This window comes from Mirounga angustirostris, unplaced genomic scaffold, assembly GCF_029215605.1.
Source record: "Mirounga angustirostris isolate CCGP_5_RB_7025 unplaced genomic scaffold, mMirAng1.0.hap1 SCAF_9, whole genome shotgun sequence".
NCBI classification, from domain to species: domain Eukaryota; kingdom Metazoa; phylum Chordata; class Mammalia; order Carnivora; family Phocidae; genus Mirounga; species Mirounga angustirostris.
Window position 1 is genome coordinate 29,135,769 of NW_026991717.1, and position 23,378 is coordinate 29,159,146.

At 45.0% G+C, this 23,378-nt stretch overlaps 1 protein-coding gene across 5 annotated transcripts in view; it reads right to left on the reverse strand.

The window, feature by feature from the left end:
- CYFIP1 (cytoplasmic FMR1 interacting protein 1) overlaps positions 1–23,378 on the reverse strand; it is a 135,546-nt gene that overhangs the window by 82,302 nt on the left and 29,866 nt on the right. For 4 of the 5 annotated variants that reach the window (XM_064570051.1, XM_064570048.1, XM_064570049.1 and 1 more), the window contains 5 exons: positions 3,617–3,739; positions 3,452–3,541; positions 1,964–2,041; positions 1,599–1,700; positions 525–706 (listed from right to left, as the gene is read on the reverse strand). In XM_064570051.1, coding sequence (XP_064426121.1) covers positions 525–706; positions 1,599–1,700; positions 1,964–2,041; positions 3,452–3,541; positions 3,617–3,733 — 569 coding nt within the window. In that variant the 5' untranslated portion in view covers positions 3,734–3,739. The remainder of the gene's footprint in view (positions 1–524; positions 707–1,598; positions 1,701–1,963; positions 2,042–3,451; positions 3,542–3,616; positions 3,740–23,378) is intronic. The other variant, XM_064570052.1, reaches the window with a different exon arrangement.

Sequence of the window (23,378 nt, forward strand, 5' to 3'; positions counted from 1 at the left end):
GCAGTCCACAGGCCAGCTCTGCCCACTGCTGTGATGGTGTGCACCTTCCAGAATGTGTAACCAGGAAATGACATACACAGGTGGCGCCCTCAGGCTTTAGAACCTGCCTGTGCCCTCACCAAGATGCCTACTGAGCCAAAAGCCTTGCAGTGATCCTAAGCCTCTATAACAGGGACTCGTGTACATCTGTCTTCCCACACAGGCTGAGCACCCATAGGTCCTCAACAAACATTTGAGGATGACCAAATCCCACTCTAGCTTCAGGAAACCACAATGTACACACGCCTATGAGGGCACACCTCGATGCATCGCCGTACACATAATCTGCCAGCTACCCTCACATACCTAGGAGTGTGTATTCAAACAGTCCTAAGGCTGCCAAATAACCGCTACCAACCAGCTGCATTATTTCAGCACATATGGGATGCACACCTACTATGTGCAGAGCATGCAACTAATCAGGAGCCACCCTGCCTGCCGGAGCACTCTCTGCAAGGACCCAGGGGAACAAGGTCTAAGCTCACCTTTTATATGCCGAGTGGTCGTTCTTCACACTGCACTTCATGTTCTTAAGCTCATCCAGCACAGCAAACATGTTAATGAACTTGCCCAGCGTAATCAAATAGGCTTCGGACACGAAGTCCTTCCTCCTCTCCGCGTGGCACAGACGCCTCACCTCCCCACAGAATCGCTCAATGGCATTTCTCTGAGCAGAGGAATAGAGGGCAAAAAGGCCGCTGTCAGTGGTGGGCCAACTCCATGCCCAGCTTCAAGCACATTATCTGGATTCACTGTTACTCTTTAATAAAATACCCACCCAAAGGAGTGGACATTTACAGCTCAGGTAAAGAGACTTGTTTCTATAAAGTAATTTCCACAGGCCTTTGCTCTGTGACAATCATCATTAATTTTCCACTTTACCAACTACATCCCTAAAATAAAAGAATTTTGTTGATTATTCAAGCAAAGTTACTGAGAAAATGCTCCAATAGAAGGTCTACAAACAGATGTTTTAGCATTCAGAGGTGAAAAGGGAGGGTAGGGAAATTGTTCCTCTTGACAACCTTGAAGATAAAACAAAAATTCATCTCCTAGTAAGTTCTATCTTCTCCCTTTGCTAAAGGAATCTATAATTAAAACCTTCATACATTTCTAAAATGTATCTTTAAAAAACCAGCAGGTCCCCTTCCTGTGGCTACTCTGCCTAACCAATGGGCCAAAAGAGCCAAGGCAGGGCAAGAACCACTAAGTAAACAGTCAGGAGAGGTTGAGAGAAAGAAAAGACCTGAAAAACCAGATGAATCAAAAGTACGAATTGGCAGAATGACAAACACATTTAGAACTGACAGCCATCTTCATGGAGGAAATACAAATTCACTCTCAAAGAGACAAGAGAAGTGAAACACAAAAGAGGTATTTATTCTGGAAGGGCCAGTAAAGCTTTAGACTGACAAAGGCTTTGTTCCTTTTTGTCTCAGAAGCTGTTATGGTTGCTTTAATTCCCATGCACTTTGTTTAGTAAGTCATGGTGATAGGTGAGAGTGGGCCAGATTCCTACTCCTCTACATTAAACTCCTAGGATTATTTCACTGTTTTACCTGGAAGTACATAAAATTCATCAGTTTTGTGACCTCAGGCTCCAGGACCTCTACGGTTTTCTCATAAATTTCCACTCTATTAGGCTGCTCGTTACATTTCACCTAGGAATAAACAAGTATGACATAAAGAGGCTTCAAGTTAGCTAGAAGTGAGAGGGCAGGGCGTTGTTGGGGCAGAGCTGGTAGTCCCAGCCAGCTGTGGGGTAGGGTGAGGTGGGGTGGGGGAGGGGGGCAGGGCTGGTGGAGTGGGGGTGTGGTCTGGGGGAGATGTAGGGGAACCAGAAGGGTAGGAGTGTTGTCTGTTTGGGGGGTTAGGGGGGCACAGCCAGCAGGGATGGAATGAGGCCTGGCTGGGATGGGGACACCTGTGGGATGGCCCGAGAGCAGCTCCTCCAGGTGTACAGCATGACCGCATACTCTTGGCCCTCCTCCAGCATTTCATTCTGCAAGGGTACACAGGGCAGATCAAAGGCAAGCAGGAAAACAATCATAAAAAAGGAGACGCCATGTCGCTAAAATCCAGAGGCATGACTATCCTGACTCTCACTTCGAGGGACAGACAAGTACCAAGACCTGTATGCCACGAGACAGCTGGTGATGCAGCACTGCGGCCATAATGACCGCCTGAAACACTGCCATGGCTTCTGCTGGCTGCACAGGAGCCAGCACGGCCCAGGGCACCTGCCACAGCCACTCACTATGCCTCACTCCACTCACCCCTCAACAACCTGCTGGCAGTGCAGACCCGAAGCTGGGAACAGGGGCCAGTACAGGGCAGATGCACACAGGGTCCTTCAAGGCCTTACCACCAAGCTACAGAGAGCCTCTGGGCTCGTAAGACTGAGGCAGCTGTCACCCCTAGCACAGGGGAGGAAAAGCTGGAAGTATTTCTGCAGTACTTAAAATCCAGAGAGAGCATCCATGCAAAGAGACTGCCGTCATTTTTAAACTGCTTTAGTGCCTACTCCTTTCACATTGTTTTCTTTGGTAAAAATGGTAGAAAGTGCAGAGATGTTCTAAAAATGTCAACTACAATTTCATCATGTTCTTAAGATGCTTTAAAATGGGGCGCCTGGGTGGCTCAGTTGGTTAAGCGACTGCCTTCAGCTCAGGTCATGATCCTGGAGTCCCGGGATCGAGTCCCACATCGGGCTCCCTGCTCGGCAGGGAGTCTGCTTCTCCCTCTGACCCTCTCCCTCATGCTCTCTCTCTCTATCTCATTCTCTCTCTCAAATAAATAAATAAAATCTTAAAAAAAAAAAAAAGATGCTTTAAAATGTTTGCAACTTTTGATCCAGTAACTTCACTTCTACAAATCTAGCCAATGGGAATAATGATGTGTTTGGAATGATAGTCATCACTGTATTTTTTATTACAAAGAAAAAAGGGAAACTAAATAAACATGCAAAAATAATTAAATTGAGGGAAGTTTACAAAATGGAACTAGACAGCTATTAAAAATTACTTTCTCTGGCACATTTTAATGACATATGAAAAGTTTGTGAAATCATTAAAATATCTAATAACAATGCAATTCATTCACGCAATCTGAATCACATTTGAGTGTATAACTGTGTGCATGAGTCCAGGTATAAATAATGAGAGAGAATGGACTCCGTTCAAATGCTGACAAAGGTTTTCTCTGGGCCATAGGTGCTCAATTTTCAGAAAGAATGTGTATTATTTTTATAATAAGAAAAACAAAGCCTTCTCTAAAAACATAAGGCATTTTCATCCACTTTCCTCTCTTTTTCCTTACTACATATTGTATCAGGATAACACCAAAAAAGCGTACATTTGCCACCATAGGTACTAGTCCCCCAAGGAAAACAAAAACTTGCAGAAGGAATTACCATGCTAGAATGGACAGTCGCTTGTTCAATATATCTTGCAATACCGGTAACAAATGCATTTCTGTCTTCAAAGTTAGTGTTGAAATTTGGCTGAAAGGAAGAGAAAAACCATCATGTGGAGGTCAGCATTTTAGGCAGGGCACCCCACTGCCGCCCAGCACAAACCTGATAGAGCAGTGAGGATGGTGGGGGCTCAATGCAGGGCTGCTGGTCAGGCAGAGGCAGCTCTTCCAGGAGGTCCACATTGGACAGTGCATCCTCCAGCGTCACCTGGGCCGCCATCTTGGCCTAGAACAAAACAAAAGCCACCTGTGCTGTGAGGAAGGGTGGAGATACTCTGACAATCATTCCAAAGTGGGGAAATCAGACCCCCACTCGCCTGACCCCTCTCTTGAGGGCAGTGGGGATGGCTGAGGTGATCATGGCCAATCCCTAGCATCTGGCATCTCTCCTAGGGCTTGCTGGCAAAGGAGTCATGATGTAGCCTCTCCTGGCCTCCAGGAGTGTCACAGTGTAGGGTACATGGACCACCCACACACACTGTTGGCTTCCTGTCACCCTTCCTACCTTGGAGCCATCGTCCCTAGCAGGCTCTCTGGGAGGGTCCAACAACCCCCCTCATGGGACCAGAGGAGGGAATGTCCTCTTCAACACTATGTCTGCCCCAAGGAAGCCAGCACAGCCTCCAAGGGGGCAACAGTACTTCCCTGCATACAGACACTTCCCACATGGCTCCTCTAAGCAAGGTTACACACTAACGATAGAGATGGAAAAGGTCAGAGCCCTTCCTCCAGGGACAGCCTGTAGGGACTACTAACATGAGGGCCAAGGGCCAACATGAAACAGGGACTGAAAGCACAAACTCCGAGGCCAGCACAGGGAAGCACAAAAATGGAGGTGGGTGTTACCTAAACACATCTGTGCCAGCTCCAGGGGAGAGGACGCAGCACACACCAGCCTCCTGCTGAATGCTGCTCTGACCCTGGATGGGATACACGGAGTAGCAGCTCCGGCCCCAGAGCAACATACCAAAAAGCTCTGACCCCAGACAGGACGGGGGGCAGCTCTCACCCAGAAGGGACTCCGGGGGGCAGCTACACGTACTATGAGAAGGAAAGAGCAGCAGGCAGGCTGGCGAGAACACTAAATGGGAGAAGCACCCGGTTGCTCCTCCCAACACTGGGTGCCAGACAAGGTGTGGGTGTAGAAGTGCATGGTGGAGCAAGTTACCCCCAGCTACTGGCTGGAGAACCCAAAAGGGAACCCCAGGGCACCAGAAAGCCCCAGGGACAGTGTGGAGAGGAAGAATCTCAGAAGAGAAAGCTCATAAAGTCACTCATGAACTTTGAGCCCAACCCCAAGCTGTATGTGTATGAATCTGATCCTTTCACACCCCAATCCGAGACCACAGCCAGCTCCCAGATGGCCACAGGCGGCTCTCATGGGACAGATCCAAATGGCACTATGGAGGCTCTGAGAACAGAAATGACACTGAATCATATCCCAGAGAAGGCAGGTCAGAACCACAGCCTAAATTGAACCAGGTGGTTTGCCTGCTAAAATAAAAAATCAGCATTTTCCTAGGACTTAAGACCCAGAGTCCCATTTCATAATATCCAAAATGTCCAGCTGCAGCCCAAACTACTCAGCACACAAAGAACCAGGAATGTCTTAACTCCTATAGGAAAAGATTAACAGATACTGACAATGAAAGAACACAGACATTACAATTATGTACTAGAGTTAAAGCAATGACTATGAAAATGCTCTAACAAACAATGATAACACTCCCAAACTGAAAGAAAAATATTGAAAGCCAGGGAAAAAAAAGATACCATATAAGGAACCAAATAAAAATTCTAGAAATTTTAAAACTAAAAAATACCATACTAAAATTTTTAAAACTCCCTACATGAGCTCGAGAGCAAAGGAAAGATTCAGTGAACTTGAAGACAGAATGATAGAAATTATCTAATCTGAACAACAGAAAAAAGGTTGGAAAAAAATGAGGAGACTCACGGGATCTTTGGTACAAGAGAAATGGTCATGAGAGTGCAAGGGGTGCAGAAACTGGGTAAAAAGAATGGCCAAAAACCTCCTACATTTGGCAGAACTCTCATGTATGAATTCAAGAAGCTTAATGGATCCCAAATAGGATAAACCTAAAGAAATCCATATGAGACACACCATAGTCAAACTGTTATAAACTAAAGCAAAGAAAAAAAAAAAAAAACATCTTGAATGAGTAAGTCACAGGAATACAAGGCACAGCATTAGGAATAGTCAATGATATTGTTAAGACATCAAGACAGATGGTAGCTATACTTGCGGTGAACATAGCATAATGTAAAAACTTGTCAAATCACTAAGTTGTACACCTGAAACCAGTGTAACATTGTGTGTCAACTATACTCAAAAATTTTTTTAAAAAATTAACTTGTAAAGAAAAAAAGAAAAATATCTTGGAAATGGAGAAAATATGCTTTATTACCTACAGAACAACAATCTGAATGCCTGTGGACTTCTCCTCACAAACCAAGGAGACCTGAGAAAGTAGAATGACACTTTTTAAGTCTGAAAGAAGTGTCAACACAGAATCCCACATCAAGTGAAATATCTTTCAGGAATGATGGTGAATTAGGAATATTCTCAGATGAAGGAAAACAAAGAGTACTCATAGACAACAGGCTAATCAAAGTTCTTTTAGATAAAGGGAAGTAATAATCAGAAGGACTTGGGACACAGAACAAAGCAAAAGCAATCCAAAGGTTAAACAGGGAGCAAAGAGAATAGACTATTTCCTCCACAGCTCTTTAAACAATGTTTAGGGGTTGGGGCGCCTGGGTGGCTCAGTCGTTAAGCATACGCCTTCGGCTCAGGTCATGACGCCAGGGTCCTGGGATCGAGCCCCGCATCAGGCTCCCTGCTCCGCAGGAAGCCTGCTTCTCCTTCTCCCACTCCCCCTGCTTGTGTTCCCTCTCTCACTGTGTCTCTCTCTGTCAAATAAATAAAATCTTAAAAAAAAAAAACCAACGTTTAGGGGTTGAAAGCAAAAATTAAAACACTGTTTAATAGGGTATTGCTGACTATAAATGTAATATGTAAGAGAACCTTAGGGGGAGGCAAAGGGACCTACACACTGTAAGATTTCTATATTCCACTTGAACTAGTGAAATACTGATTTGAAGTAAACTGAAAAGTTAAGCGTGTGCTTTATAACGCCTAGAGCAACCAATTAAAAAAACTATGAAAAGCAATATAACTTATGAAAAGATCATATATAATAAATTAAAATAGAATACTAAAAATGTTCAGACAACCTAATAGAAGGCAGGAAAAGGAAGCAGAGCAATGAAAAAAATAGGGATCCTCTTTCTGCTACTTAAGGACATAATGAGAAGTTGGTGTCTACAACCTAGAAAAGGGTCCTCTGATTCTGTGACCAATTCCAATGTGTGGCTTTTTTCCCCACACCACCAAGTAATTCTTGAATGCCAACTGGGTGTCCTACAATTCAGCTTAATTCTGCCACTATCTACCTGCAGATAGCATCAGATCCCACAAGTTAAGGACTCAGTCCTACAAGGCTGCTGCCCCCTTCTCCACTTCAGATACCAATCAAAAGCCCAGTCACCTGTGCTTCTGACCAACCAGCCATAAATCAGAGGTTCCCACGACCCCCTCCTTGGGTTCAATTAACTTGCCAGAGTGGCTCACAGAACTCAGGAAAATGTTCTACTTACTAGATTACCAGTTTATTATAAATGATATAACTCAGGAAAAGCCAGATGGAAGACAGGTGTAAGGCAAATTATGGGGAAAGGGTGATGAACTTCTATGCCCTCTCTGAGTGCTCTACACTCTTCCCAAATGTCCACATATTTCATCAATCCAGAAATTCTCTGAACCCTATCCTTGTGGGCTTCCTTACATGAGCATGAATGACTGATTAAATCACTGGCCATTGGCAAAGGATTTAACCTCCAAGGTCAGGAAGGTGGGATTGAAAGTTCCAACCCTCTAATCACATCCTGACAACCAGTCCCCTTCTTAAGGGGCTTTCCAAAAGCCACCTCATTAACCATAAACTCAGGTGTGGTTGAAAGGGGTTTGTTATGAATATCAATATCCTCCTTACCACTTAAGAAACTAAGGGTTTTAGGAGCTCTGTCAGAAACAGATAAAGACTGGGGCACCTGGGTAGCTCAGTCGTTAAGCAACTGCCTTCGGCTCAGGTCGTGGTCCCAGGGTCCTAGGATTGAGCCCCGCATCGGGCTCCCTGCTCCGTGGGAAGACTGCTTCTCCCTCTCCCACTCCCCCTGCTTGTGTTCCCTGTCTCGCTGTGTCTCTCTGTCAAATAAATAAATCTTAAAAAAAAAAAAAAGAAACAGATAAAGACCAAATACATATTTCTTATTAAAAAGCAGAATATTACAGACCCTCACCAGACAAGACGATGCTGGGACCCTAACACCCTGATCTCAGACTTCTAAGCCTCCAGAACTGTGAGAAATAAATTTCTACTTTTTATAAGACAAAAAAAAAAAAAGTGTGTGTGTGTGTGTGTGTGATATCCAAACATATCAGTAATTACATTGATCATAAACAGTCTAAACAGGGGCACCTGAGTGCCTCAGTGGGATCAGGCTCCACGCTCTGCAGGGAGTCTGCTTGAGATTCTCTCTCCTTCTCTCTCTGCCCTTCCCCCTGCTCACTCTCTCTCTCTAAAGAGAGAAATAAATAAAACTTTAAAAAAAAGATAGTCCAAGATGGCAGAGGAGTAGGAGACCTTAGTTTTGCCTGGTCGCAGGAATTCAGCTAGATAGCTAACAAATCATTCTGAACACCTGTGAGCTCAACTGGAAGAAAAGAATTGCTGCAATTCTACAAATAGAAAAGCAAACACTTTTCTGCAAGAATGACAAGACGGAAAAACTCACTTCAAAAAAGAGAACAAGAGGCAAAGACTGCCAGGAACCTAATCAGTATGGACATTAAGTATGATGTCGGAACTAGAGTTCAGAATGACGATTATAAAGACACTAGCTGGCATTAGAGGAGAGGCAAAAGGACCTACATGCTGTAAGATTTCTATATTCCACTTGAACTAGTGAAATACTGATTTGAAGTAAACCGAAAAGTTAAGCGTGTGCTTTATACTCTCCCTAGAGCAACCAATTAAAAAAATTGAAAAAAGCAGAGAAGACACTAGAGAATCCCTTTCTGGAGAAATAAAAGAACTAAAATCTAATCAAGTCGAAATCAGAAAGTCTATTAATGAGGTGCAATAAAAAATGGAGGCTCTAGCTGCTAGGATAAATGAGGCAGAAGAGAGAATTCGATATAGAATACAAAATGATGGAGAATAAAAAAGCTGAGAAAAAGAGATAAGCAACTACCTGGATCATGAGTGGAGAATTCAAGAGATAAGTGATACCATAAAGTGAACCCATATTAGAATAATTGGGATCCCAGAAGAAGAGGAAACTTAAAAAAAAAAAAAGTCTAAACACACTAAAAGCTAGAGATTGTCAGAAAGGATGAAAAAATCCTGACTTAACTATATGCCAGCAGCAAGAAACTCACCTCAAATATAATGACTTATGTTGAAAGTAAAAGGGGAAAAGATAAACTGTGCAAGCAGAAGTTCAAAGGAAGCTGGAATGGCCATGTGAGTAGTAAACTTCAGAGCAAGAAAACTACCAGGGATAACGAGGTGGACTGCGTAATGACAGAAGGTCATTCACCAAGGAGACAGAACAATGCTCAATGGGGATGCATCTAATAAGAGGGAGCTTCAGACTACACCAAGCCAACATCAACAGGACTGAAAGGAGAAGTAAATCCGTAAGTGCACCGGTGACAGCAACAATTCTGTCCTTGACAGGAAATCAGCCAGAACACAGTGGACTGAATACCGGGACCTAGTGGGCCTAACCGGCATTTACACAAAACTCTCAACAACAGATCCACTCTGTATGTTTCTAACTATAAATTTAAAATGTAGCAGATAATTTTTCAAAATATCTGGTCCTTTTGTAGACAAGGAAAATGGCCTTTTAAAAATTTCCATCATCAACTTCCTTCTATCATCAGGACTTCCTGTTCCACGTACTTATGAAAGAAGACGCCCAGGATAGCAAAGCACTGAGTAGCAAGGGCTGGTCTTCGCCCTGGCCACTGCCCAGCAGATCCAGCGTGGGGAGTCCCAGTGATGGCTTCTGAGGCAGCAGGCTACCAAACGACATGCCTCCTATATATCCAGCCCTGAGTCCCGCTTCTGGCCCTTCGCATGGCCAGAAACCACGCTGTGCCAGGAGAGGCCTGGGGGCTCCTGCAGTCCTTCCATACCCTCACACCACCCGTGCAATTGGTCAATGAGAAAACGGGTCAGGCCAACCACCTGGGGCAGCCACACTGCCCATGTGACCAATCACCTCGGCCTCCTGCCCAACACCCATAGGACCCTTCCTCTTTCCCCTCCTCTGCCCACAAGAGGCCACCCTCAGTGGGGGAAGAGGCAGTGCAGGAGGCTCACAGACAGGGTCAGTGACACACTTAAGTCACATCCAAGGAAAAACAAAAATGCTCGACTTAATCCCAATCAGTATTTAAGGACACTTTTCTCATATAAAAATAACAAAATCTGTCTGGTATACACACAATGAGATATAATTAATAAGGAAGGAAATTTTCACACAGGCTACAACATGGATGAACCTTGAGGACATCATGCCGAGTGAAATAAACCAGTCACTAAAGGACAAATAACGTGTGATTCCACTTACGTTAGGTACCCAGAGTAGTCAAAATCACAGAGATAAAGTAGAATGGTGGTTGCCGGGGGTTGGAAATGGGGAATTAGTGCTTAATAGGTAGAAAGTTCCCGTTTGGGAAGATGAGAGAAATTCTGGAGAGGACAGTGGCGATGGTTGCACAACTGACTGAAAAAATCAGTTTTTGCACTCAATGCCACTGAACTGTACACTTAAAAATGGTCAAAATGGTGAATTTGATGTTACAATTTTAAAAAATCAAGAGCAAAAAAAAATAGCAATATTTATTGCACATAAATCCGAAAATACAGAAAAGGAAAAAAAAAACCCATAATCTCCCCATCCCTCACAGAAAGAAGATAATATGATACAAACTGTTTTATAAGCTGCGTTTTTCTTCCAACTTCCATAATAATGTTCAGGTTATTGAACATTTTTCTGCAGCACCTTTTTAGCTTTCTGTGGACCACTGGCCAAGGGCCTGCTGTAGGTCACTGCTGTTCTTTCCCATTTGTCACATTTTCATATTTCATCTCTTTCAGTCATAAACATTCCCCAACAAACACTGCCATGTGGAGCCCTGCAGCTGCTATCAACACGCGCACACACACACAAACACACAATCCCAGGGCCCCACAAACACTCCCATGTCTCTCCATCCTGTGCATCTTCCACAAATGCGTTTCTGCATGGCCTCTGCCTCAACCACATGAAGGAAAGTTGGGAATAGTCAGCTCTGGGTCCAAGTCTCCAAAGTCTCTGTCCTGACTTGTTCTTTGACACCTCACAATTCTACCTCCAAGATCTCTTTTAAATCCATTTACTTTTCTCCATCTCTAACTTCCACCACCGCTCTAGAATCGAAGTCCATGCTCACTACAACCACTCTGGCCACACTTGCCACAGAAACTTACCCCTTCCTGCCTCGTCCCCTCAGGCCCACTGGGGTTTCCTCCCAGGATGACATCTGCCTCATGGCCGCTGGTCCCCTTTCCTGCTCACTGCCCACGCTGCTTCCAGCCCCCACAAAGCCTGTGTTGCATCCCCAAGACAAGGGCCCCTCGTCTTCCTAGCCACCGCATGACCCGTGGGGCAGAGCCTCCAATGCACCTGAAAGAGTGACAAGACTTCCTAACCAGCTTCCACAATGCCAATGCCCAAAAGCATGATGAAATGACTTATTCGGAACGGTGCTCAACCCTGCCAGTGCTGCCAGGTGGGAATTCACAGTTTAACAACTCCATCACATTTCTGGCTTCACCAATTCAGCTCACATGAACATGTACAGAGACGTACACCAGTTGGGGCCTGGTCACGGCAGGATGGCTTGTGACCACAAGCACAAAGGGAAGAGCATGTGGGAACAGAGAGAGAAAGCAGCCATCCGCAAGCCTAGGAGAGAGACCTAGGAAGGAACCAACCCTGCCGACACTTTGATCTCAAACTTTCAGCCTCCATTAACTATGAGACAATACATTTCTGTTGCTTAAGCCACCTGGTCTGTGGTATTTGTTCTGGCAGCCCAAGCAAACCAACACAGAACTAAGAATGAGTCGAGAATTGCCCTGACAGGGTCCCTAAGCCTTTGCACCGACTGGCTGCTAAAATCCACCATGTGCTGATATTTTTTGATCATGAAACAATACACACTCAGTGCAGAAAAAGCAGATGGCTAGGAGTAAAACAAAGGCCAGTGGACCGCTTGAACCTCATTCTCAAAGAGCTAGCATAGGCACTTCTGATGTGTGAGCCTCCACACCCCCTCGCAGTAAACTGACTGCAAATAAGGCACTCTCCTTGGTTTACATCATCAAACAATGTCAAGTCAGGCTTTTCCCCATTGACTCTCTATTGGCAGTAGTTCCCAGCCCTCAAGTTTGTCTCCAAGCTCTACAGCTTGTCAAATTATAAAACTGCCATTTTAACAAACCAATAACTAACTGATTTTGTAAATCTAACAACTTTTAAAATAAAGATTTCAAAGGACATATTGAACGTACTTTGTTGTTCTTCCAGTGACTGTTCGAATCCCCTGAATCACTCACAGGGATCCCCTTGGCTCAGGCGATACCTATGCTCTGGATAGCTACTCAGCATTTTCATCACGGGTGGGTGAGAGCTGGTCAGCGGTTGGAACTAGGGAACCCTGCCCACTATGCTGTGTGCCCCACCTCCCCAGCTTATTCTTTCACTCAGGCTGTGTCCATGGCATGACCTTAGCATGTGGACCACATGCCCATGAGCTTGAACTGGAGAGAAGGGAGCAGGGGAGGGAAGGCTGTGCTGTGACATGCTAGAACACTCTCAGCCCAGTGAGACCCCAGCTAGGCTACTTCCTCCTCCCATGCCCCATACTCCCTACCCTTAGGTGAGGCACTCCCAGGACACAGGGATGTCAGGTGGGAGTCAAGCAACCACAGGGGGCTCACTATCAGGAACAGACTCACGCAGAATGGAGGCTCAGGTCTGTGCAGGGCAGGGTCTTCAAAATCTTGCTGGCATTTGCCTCCATAAGAGGTATCTAACTGCAGACTCCCCTCTCCCACTGTGACACAGACCACCACCCTGGGATGCATAAGTCCCCCGCACACAGCCTCGACAATGCTGACAGTGCAGCTCCTGAGCAGAACAAACCAGGGTCATCCCTTCCTTTTCATCTCCCACCTGGAGCTAGAGCCCAAGGTTAATGCCCCATGCACCTCAGGTGGCCACCACAGGTGACCATCAGGGGACCCTAGGTGGGGGTCAAGCAGCCACATGTAGACAGGAGGCTGGGGTTCCCAACACAGGGCTTCAGGGCCTCACAGCTGCCCGCGGGAAAGGCAGTGCCCACCCGACATGCTGAAGGCCCCACAGCTGCTGACCTCCTTTCTCCCTCACCTGGCAATGTCTGCCCCTTGGCTTCAGATTCACCCTGACATCTTCTCAACAAGTCCCCTCAGCCGCCCTCAATGTGGGGCCATCACACCTTGACAGATGAGCAGAGCAAGGCTCAGAGGCCCCACGACGAGGGCAGGGACAGAATCACCCACCCCATTGCCAGGCACCGTGTCCCCTTGGATAACCAGAGGCAAACGAAGAGGTCAGTGAAGAGAGTTTTACAAGGGTGAGTGCAGGTGTTAGGAAGCAGCCACGGAGGGGGGCCTTATGTTTTAGGAAATGAGAGAATAAACTTCTATCACCATAGAGCTGTATTTCTGTTCTATCACCATTCCCCTAGCACTGTTCTGGAAACAAAAAACATTTGAAAACACTTTTGGGTGAAATCATTTGCATGTATTTGGAAGAAGGACATTCACCTACCAGGGTAAAAGAATAAAAATGAAGAGCAAAAGGGAATAAATGCCAATAAAGGTTGAACCTAGAGACGATGGACATCAGCTTGAGGAGGTGACTCATTTAGAAGGATGGCTTAAAAACACTAAGAGAAACAGCTCAGAACATAAACAGTAAGCAAACTGATTCTGGTTACTTCTGTTTCTAATACAGCTTCCTTAAATCCTTAGCAAATCAAACATTTCACTCCAGTAGGTCTCACATACTCACAGAGGAACTCAGCACAAGTTCCACAGATCTGTAACATTTACCAAGGCAAAGTCTTACCTAGATAAATTACTGTCCACAAAAACAAAAATGAGATTAAAACTGTTACACTAGGTACATGCCTATTAATAAATATTAAGTTTCCAAGGGCCAGGAACCAGACTGGGTTGGGTCTCACAATCAGTAAGATACGACGGCAGCTAACCCAGTTCACAAACAGGACTAAAAATTGACCCCAAAGCCCTGAGGGGCAGGCCGTGGCATGTGTGGCAATAGCGAGCCCTGGATGCACCAAGGAAGGAACAAGGCACTGGGACACCACCTCAGAGGCCAGAAGCTGGGGACTCGGGGGTGAGCTGAGGTGGGGGCAGCACTAGCACCATGCACATATGGGGTCAGAGTCCAGCACAGACTGTGACCCAGAGCCTCCCTCTGGGGGCATCTGCAAGGAGTGTGGCCCAGCGTCAGACGCAAGCCAAGTGAAGGTGCATCCTATCCAAGAGCCAACAAGTGGGAGCTCTGCACAGGCACTGAAACGAATAATCTTTGTTTAAAATAGAAACTGTCAGGGCAGCTCAACACCGAGATTACAAAACACGGTGAAACCACAGGCAGGAAAATGCAGAACTGATCACTCTGGTGCCCATTCAAGCATCCTGCCTGGGGCACCCACAGTGAGAGTGCTGTGCATGTGATTCCACCCTGAGTCAACATGACCAAGAGGAGTCTTCTCAGTATTTCTAAACTTTTATTTTAGAAATTGCAAAGTATTCTGCTCATCAAACTCCACAATATAACCAAACAAGAAACTATGAAATGATTCTGCTAACATGTGTAAGATGAACACTGATTTTCTTCCTCTTCTATATGCAAATAAAGGTAGTTCCCAGAAAAGTAGAAATGTCCAACATTTTTGTGCAATCTGTTCACATGTAAAATAAATCATGTGAGGAAGAGAAGCATACTTTATTGAACCTTGCCTTTCTCTCCCACATTTTAAAACAATGTGCCTTACTAGGTATTTACCCAAAGGATACAAAAATACTAATTTGAAGGGATATGTGCATCCCTATGTTTACAGCAGCATCGTCTACAATAGCCAAATTATGGAAAGAGTCCAAATGTCCACTGGCTGATGAATGGATAAAGAAGTGTGTGTGTGTGTATACACATGGGCGTGCGCACGCGCACACACACACACACACAGGAATATTATTCAGCCATGAAAAAGAATGAAATCTTGCCATTTGCAACGACATGTGGATGGAGCTAGAGGGTATTATGCTAAGTGAAATAAGTCAGTCAGAGAAAGACAAATACCATATGATTTCATTCATATGTGGAATTTAGGAAATGAAACAAACACACATGGGGGCAGGGTGAGGGGGAGAGAGGAAAACCAAGAAACAGTCTCTTAACTAAAAAGAACAAACAGGGTTGCTAGAAGGGAGGTGGGAGGGGGGATGGGTTAAATAGGTGATGGGGATTAAGGAGGGCACTTTTGATGAGCACCAGGTGATGTGTATAAGCGCTGAATCACTAAATTGTACACCTGAAATGAAATTTACACAGTATGTTAACTGGAATTTAAATAAAAACTTGGAAAGAAAAAAAATTAAAAATAAAACAATGTGCTTTTCTGTATCACCAACTAGCATGGACTCCAACTTATTTCTCCAGATTAAGGGGGGAGATGGAAGGGTGGGGACGGGGCTGCTGTGATCACCAGGCAAAAAGCTCCTAATGAAAAACCAAACATCATTTTCTAGCCGAGCTTGAGTGCTGAAGAAACTCAACTGTTTTAATGCACAAAAACTTCAAATTCATTCTCAAAAGCAGCACTAGTCTCTTTCACAATCACCTCAAAAGAACTGCTGCATTGACAGAAACAAAATCAGGCTTGCTTGAAAATCACAATAAGGTGAAGTCTGAGATGGAGTCCGCTTGGGAATCTTGTATCTCTGGGCTCCTCCCTCCAGAACATGCTCTCCAGTCCCATGGGGTCTCCCCAAGACAAGAGCTGTCTGTCAGCCTCCAGAGCACCCTCGCCCCCTCGCCCCCTCACCCCCTCGCCCCCTCGCCCCCTCTGCAATTCCCTGCTACTGTCCCACTCTGTTGGAGAAGCCCCTCTAGTCTGGAGCACTCCAAAGCTGCATGCATGTCTGCCACTCTCCTTTTTCACTTCTTCTAACTGTACAAAGTATGACTCTGCTCATGTTATTCTCCTGCTCACATCTGCACTGGTCAGTGCTACCTACAGCTGTGGCTTTCAAACCATGTTCTGTGAAACCAAAGGAAAGCACCCCTGCTTTTAGCTATTTTATATAATGGTACGCCTCCTGGGATTCATATGAAGAAACTACTCTGATGCTAAAATAATCAATCAATAAAAGGCAGAATGGGCCCAGTATTCCAGAGTAAAGTCTTAATCCCTGAGGTAAAGTCAAGGGCCCTCCTCACAGCCCGCAGCTGCCCTTCCTCAGTTCCCTAACACCCAGGCCCAGCCTGACACGCCTGTACCGTGCTCTCCCACTCTCATGGCCCCATGTGAGTCCCTTGGGAAAATGGAAATGCTAAAAATGGCCCCCGGCCAAATGCAGGCACACAGGTGAGCACCAGAGAACCTGATATAGTGCCGTCTGACAGATACGCAGATTGGGCAGACTCTCCATGGCGGGGTGGTTGTTTTCCTCCATGGTTTGGGATCCAGAGAGACAGCATGGTCTACCAATTAATTACTGGATGTTTCCTCATGTGAATGTGGTGGTCCTTCATCTTTCACAAAGAATCCAGTGCATGTTTAAGAGACGCCAAAGGAAGACAAGAATATGTCCAGCTGAGTATACCTTTTCTAGTAGAATATACCCCACTGTGGCAGTCTCTGGTGCTCGGGGCGGGGGCCACATCCAGGACCCAAGCATCACAATGACCTCTGGGCACCGTGTTAAGCGCTTGGTGAGGAATACCACTGTTCATCATTGTGGCTGGGTGTTCTCAGCCTTCTCAATTCCTGACTCACCCCCCCTTATCATGTGACATGCTCTGAAGGGCCAGATCCTGTGGGCACCTCAGGAACATATCTCATGAGGATCAAACCCGTGAGGCCTGCTTCTCCCTGGCCTTACCTGCAAGTGCTAGGCCAGCTTCCTAAGTTCTCCTCCGAGGGCAGAGAAAGCCACAGGACTATGACCAAAAGGCACAGAAGTTGCAGGGTCAACCTTCACCAGGCACCCCACACCACTTGAATGTGCCCTTTCTTCTCTCCTTGTCCTTCCCCTGATCCAGCAAGGACCCTGGCCTCCCACATCCCCATCTAGGTGTCTGGGTGCAGCTGGGCACAGATTCTGAAAAGCTCCCCAGTGGTTCTGGAGTAGCCCGGTAGCAGCCCAACCTCCTCCCACTCCAGAAGCACACCTCTAGGGGCTTCAGACTTGCAGTGGCCCTGGGCCAGACTCCACCTGGTACCCTCTGAGCTCCTCAATGGCATCTAGCCTGAGGTCAAGACCCTGACCTTGGCTACCACCTTACCTACACTCCACTCCCCAATTTCTACCAAGGATATTGCTGTTCAAGCCACTCAGGCTGAAAGTATCCACATCATCCTGCTGTCTCTCTCCGTGCCCTGTGACCCCACTGTTACCATGGAGCAGTTATCCCAAGGGGTCCTGGGATAGGCAGGAGGCTTTCCCACAGAGATGCCAACTCTGTAAGCTGGGAGGGAACTCAGAGGAGGAGATCTAGCTTTCTGGAAACCAAAATCCTGATTCTTACAGCTGGCTACCTCCTAGCCCTCTCCAGAACTGCAGGAAATCTGTCCAGGCTAGTGAAGCCATCAACTGGCTCTGAGTCTCAATGGGACAAAAGCAGAGAGCAGTTCTTTCACCGAGTTCATGCATTTTTTCTCTACCATCACTGAAACGCCTGCACTGCCCAGAAACTGAAGAAACTTAGGAAGGAAACACACTAGCCTTTGGCCCCCAGGAGTGCACCAGAAGAGGCCTGTCCTCCTAGCCTGTCTCAAGCTCAGTCCCCGTAAATGTGGACCTAGATACTTCCTGCCCAGGTTGCATCACCAAGAACCCTCCATGCTGGATGGCAGTCTTATCCTCATGTACAGTACAGCCTCGTAAATGCTTGCCAAGGATTCGGACCCTTCATGTTAACCATTGTCTAGGCAGAAAAGTCAACATGTTTTCAGATGATTTTCCTCGCAAAGCATCCACATCCAATGCTGCAAGTGATGATCCAAGAATCCCACTTCTGAGTGGAAGGAAACAAAGGAAACAAAATCACTGACTCAGGCGCCTGGGTGGCTCAGTTGGTTAAGTGACTGCCTTTGGCTCAGGTCATGATCCTGGAGTCCCTGCATCGAGTCCCGCATCGGGCTCCCTGCTCGGCAGGGAGCCTGCTTCTCCCTCTGACCCTCCCCCCTCTCATGTGCTCTCTGTCTCTCTCATTCTCTCTGTCTCAAATAAATAAATAAAATCTTTAAAAAATTTTTTAAAAATTTAAAAAATTAAAAATTAAAAAAAAATCACTGACTCAAAAAGATATATGCAGCCCATCTTCACTGCAGCACCATTCATAATAGCCAAGACATAGAAGCCACCTTAGTGTCCACTGACAGATGAATGAAGATGTGGTACATATATACGATGGAATGTTATTCAGCCATAAAAAAGAAGGAAATCCTGTCATTTTCAACAACATGGATGGATCTTGAGGGCATTATGCTGAGCGAAATAAACCAGAGAAAGACAAATACCGTACAATCTCACTTATGTGCAGAATCTAAAAAAGCAAACAAAAGAACAAGTTCAAAGATATAGCACAACAGATTGGTAGTTGCCAGAAACAGGGACTAGGGGATGCATGACACAGGTAAAGGTGGTCAAAAGGTACAAACTTCCAGTTATAAAATAAATAAATCACCAGCATGGTAACTATAGTTAATAATGTATTGCATATTTGAAGGTTCCTAAGAGAGTAGACCTTAAAAGTTCTCATCACAGGAAAAAATATTCTGTAACTATGTGAAGTGACGGATATTGCCTAGACTTATTGTGGTGATCATTTTGCAGTATATGTATGTAACAAATCATTACGTTGTACATATAATGTTGCATGTCAACTATATCTCAATTACAAAAAAGCTGCAGGTAGATTCAGGTGAGATGCCCTCCCACAGGGTCCCACAGACAACAGACTGGAGCCTCAGCACAGCATCCAGAGATCATTTTCATTTTTACAATTCAGTAAGTGGAACCATATCTAAATGTTCTTTTAATATGCATATCTGTTATTGTTATTAAGGCTGAATACATTCCAATAGAGTAACCGTTGGGTTTTTTCTTCCTCCTTGTGTGACTTGCCAGTTTGATTTGTTTTCCTCTTATTTCGTCCTCCAAAATGTTGGCATTTTCCTTATCAATGTATAAGGCACTCACTATAGCACTAATTAAAGACTAAAGCAGTGTGAAAGTTGCTGCAAACATTTTTCCCAGGTCAGGCTACTTGCCTTTCTTTCTATGCCACATTTTCCTTTGAAACTTCGTTTTAAATGTTTATCTTATTGACCTTTTTCAGCCTTTTCCCATTGGAATTTCCCCTTTCACTTCTAAATTTACCCAGAAGAACTCTGCCAGCCCAGCCCAAAGAAAGAAGTAGTTTCTAATCCATGGCCCCCATCTCAGCAAACTGCTGACCCACTACCATAAGTCAAAAACTGCCCATCTGAGAAAAGTTTTGAGGTAATAGTTAATCCCCAAGCACTAACTTGAAAGTAATGTTCAGATCCACAGAAAGTTCAGTAAACTTTTATTAATGGTAGCAGTTTTTTATTGGACCTCAAATACACAATAATTCTTTTTTTGTTTTTATTTATTTATTTATTTTTATTTTTAATTTTATTGTTATGTTAGTCACCATACAATATATCATTGGTTTTTGATGTGGTGATCCACAATCCATTATTTTCTTATAACACCCAGTGCTCCATGCAGTACGTGCCCTCCTTAATACCCATCACCGGGCTAACCAATACCCCCTCCCCCCTCCCCTCTAAAACCCTGTTTGTCTCTCAGAGTCCATAGTATACACAATAATTCTTAGAGCCTGACCTGCTTTCAACTTAGTTATGTTAACAATGCCATGACCACAGGTGAACCACCATCCACAACAAAAGCTGGGGACCTGCATGTGATTCATGCAGACACTATGGAGGAATCAATTCCCCACTTTCTTTTATACAAGTGGCATCTCATCTATACATATTCTTTTTTTTTAAATTTTATTTATTTATTTGACAGAGACAGACACAGTGAGAGAGGGAACACAAGCAGGGGGAGCAGGAGAGGGAGAAGCAGGCTCTCTGCGGAGCAGGGAGGCCGATGTGGGACTCGATCCCAGGACCCAGGGACCATGACCTGAGCCAAAGGCAGACGCTTAACGACTGAGCCACCCAGCCGCCCCTCATCTATATATATTCTTAAAAGGCACTTTTTAAATCTAATCATTATAGGGGCGCCTGAGTGGCTCAGTCAGTTAAGCCTCTGACTCTTGATTTCAGCTCAGGTTCATGAGATCAAGCCCTGTGTACTTAAGATTCTCTCTCAGCCCCTCCTCCTCCACACCTCTCTCTCTCTCTCAAATAAATAAATCTTTTAAAAATTACAAAAATAAATTTAATCATTATAAAAGGTATATCATGCTAAATATAATTGTCCGACTTTTTTCACTGCTATTATATCACTAAGATGCATCCACAATCGTTGCTCTGAAGTGTTTTGACAGGTGTATACTATTCCACTGAACAAACAGACCAGAAGCTATGCGCATAGTCTCCTGAGGCTGGTTATAGGGCCTCTGTTATCATGAACTATGAGAAAAATTCTTGCACATTAATACATGTGTAATGAATTCTCTGGGGCAGGGGTCAGCAAACTTCCTATAAAAGGGCCAGAAGTTGGTAATTGTCCTGTGAGTATACAAGAGAATATCATTATGCTTAGGAAATATACACTGATGTGTTTCAGGGTAAAGGGCCTCAAATGGTGGAAAAAAGTTTTCTCTGGGGGCACCTGGGTGGCTCAGTTGATTAAGCATCCACCTTCAGCTCAGGTCATGATCCCAGGGAAGGTCCTGGGACTGAGTCCCACATCAGGCTCCCTGCTCAGCGGGGAGTCTATCCTCCCTCTCTCTCTGATCCTCCCCCCTGCTCATGCTCTTTCTTGCTCTCTCTCTCGCTCTCAAAAAAATAAAATCTTAAAAAAAAAGTTTTCTCCGTGCATGTTCTTTGTATTTTAATTTTTACAATGTTTTATACATTTTAAATTATTTTAAAAGGGTAAAAATGGAATACTCCCCCCAAAAACTTTTCATGAACATAAGGAAAAAGGAATTAAAAATGTTCAAAACAGATCTGTCATAAGTGCTTGAATGGAGGTGTTTCCATAGCTCCTCACTGCTATGACCTAACCCATAGCAGGTTTACACACCTGCATCCACTTCAGAGTAAAATGCATCCTTCCAACCACAGAACCTGTCTTGGAAATCCCTGTGTTTGCAAAGAGAAAGGTTTTGCCCAGGGTCCTACACTCCTAGAAGAAAGCTTCCAATAGACCCCAGGACAACTGGGCCTGGAAAGCCACACATCCTCAGGCAGACCTTTAAAAAGGCTCTTCCAGGGCGCCAGGGTGGCTCAGTCGGTTAAGTGTCTGCCTTTGGCTCAGGTCATGATCCTGGGGTCCTGGGATCGAGTCCTGCACCAGGCTCCCTGCTCAGTGGGGAGTCTGCTTCTCCTCAGTCTGCCCCTCCCCCCTGCTGGTGCACGCGCGCACTCTCTCTCTCTCTCACGCGTGCTCTCTCAAATAAATAAAATCTTTTTTTTTTTTTTTTAAAGGTCTCTTCCAGGCAAGTCAGTCCCCAGGATTGATCATTTTAGTACTTTAATCAAAATGCTTCAGACCACTGCAAAGTGCTGGACTTTGTTTAAAAAATATATAGCACTCCAAATTTTGAGCTTCAATTACTTAATAATTTTATACTTCCCAGATATTTAGATCTGAAAGAAAACAGCTTATAGAAAATAGTGAAAGATCTTGAAAGTGCAAAACCATTTCCACTTCTGACCCAGAAGTGAGCAAAACTCCAACACCATTTATGTGCTTAAAAAGAACTCTACCTCCTGGAATACGTACTGAAGCACTTGTGAATGAGAGCAAATGCCGCATCTGGGATTTGCTTCAGAACAGTACATGTGTGGGGGCGCCTGGGTGGCTCAGTCATTAAGCCTCTGCCTTCGGCTCAGGTCATGATCCCAGGGCCCTGGGATCGAGTCCTGCATCGGGCTCCCTGCTCAGTGGGAGGCCTGCTTCTCCCTCCCCCTCTGCCTGCCCTCTCTGCCTACTTGTGTTCTCTCTCTCTGTCAAATAAATAAATAAATAAATAAATAAATAAATAAATAAAATCTTTTAAAAAAAAAAGAACAGTACATGTGTGGAGGTGTCAGAGACAAATGGAGATTACTCTTGAGGGTTCATAACACTATTTTCTGTGTCTCTGTACATTTTGAAATTGCCAGCAATGAACAGTTTAATACACATATATATGAGATTTCAAATCCCTCGTCCCTGTGGGTCATAAGGCAGCAGCTAGGGGCTTTGCCTGCAGACACAAAGGGTCCTCAGGCCAGGCAGATAGCCTGGCAATCACTCCCACCTATTTAAAACTTTTAAGTTCCTTCCAGCTTAGTTTTAATTGTCCACATCTTTTTTTTCCTGTGGTAATTTAAAAGTCTTTCAGAGGTAAGAGTTTTTGCAAACAGCCATTTTCAGGCTGCTAAAAAGCTCATAAGGTGAATACTTTGTTCAGAAAACCATAAAATCCTGAGTGGGCTCCTCCCACCCAATGCCCCAAGGGTCCCCAGGGAGCTGGGGTATGAGCTGGCCTTGACTAAACACTGTAGAAAATCACCAGGGAGGCTGTGCACAAATGCCAAATCTCCAACCTCACTCCGATTCTTTAGAGGTACGGTGGCTCTGGACACCTGCGTTTCTAGAGCCCCACCGCTAAGAGTCTCTGGCCCACACTTTGAGAAACTGTTTCAGGACACTGGTCTCCCATATGGGGTGTACCATATAATCCTTTGAAATGATGTAAGAAAACAGTGAACAACTGTGTTTTTACCTAACAAGGACAAGGAATTAAGCCTCTCTAAGAGCTACTCACCTGGCCCCAGCCCTCTCTCTTGCCCTGTGTCCTCAAGGAGCAGTGGGAGCCCACAGCTCTGAGGGCTCACAGGTGCCCCATCACTGAGGGCCTGGCCCAGGGAATTGAGGAGTGTCACTGCTAACACTGAGTTTTAACTAAATGAACTGCTATGGGCTGAAATGTTCCCCCCACCCCAAATCCATATGTTGAAGCCCTAATCCCCAGTACCTTAGACCCCATGTAAAGTGGATCTTTACAGGACTAATTAAGGTAAAATGAGGTCATAGTGTGGCCCTAAGGCAATATGGCTAGTGTCCTTATAAAAAGAGATGAGGACACAGACATAGGGAAAAGGCCATGTGAGGATAAAGGGAAGATGATCATCTACAAGCCAAGGA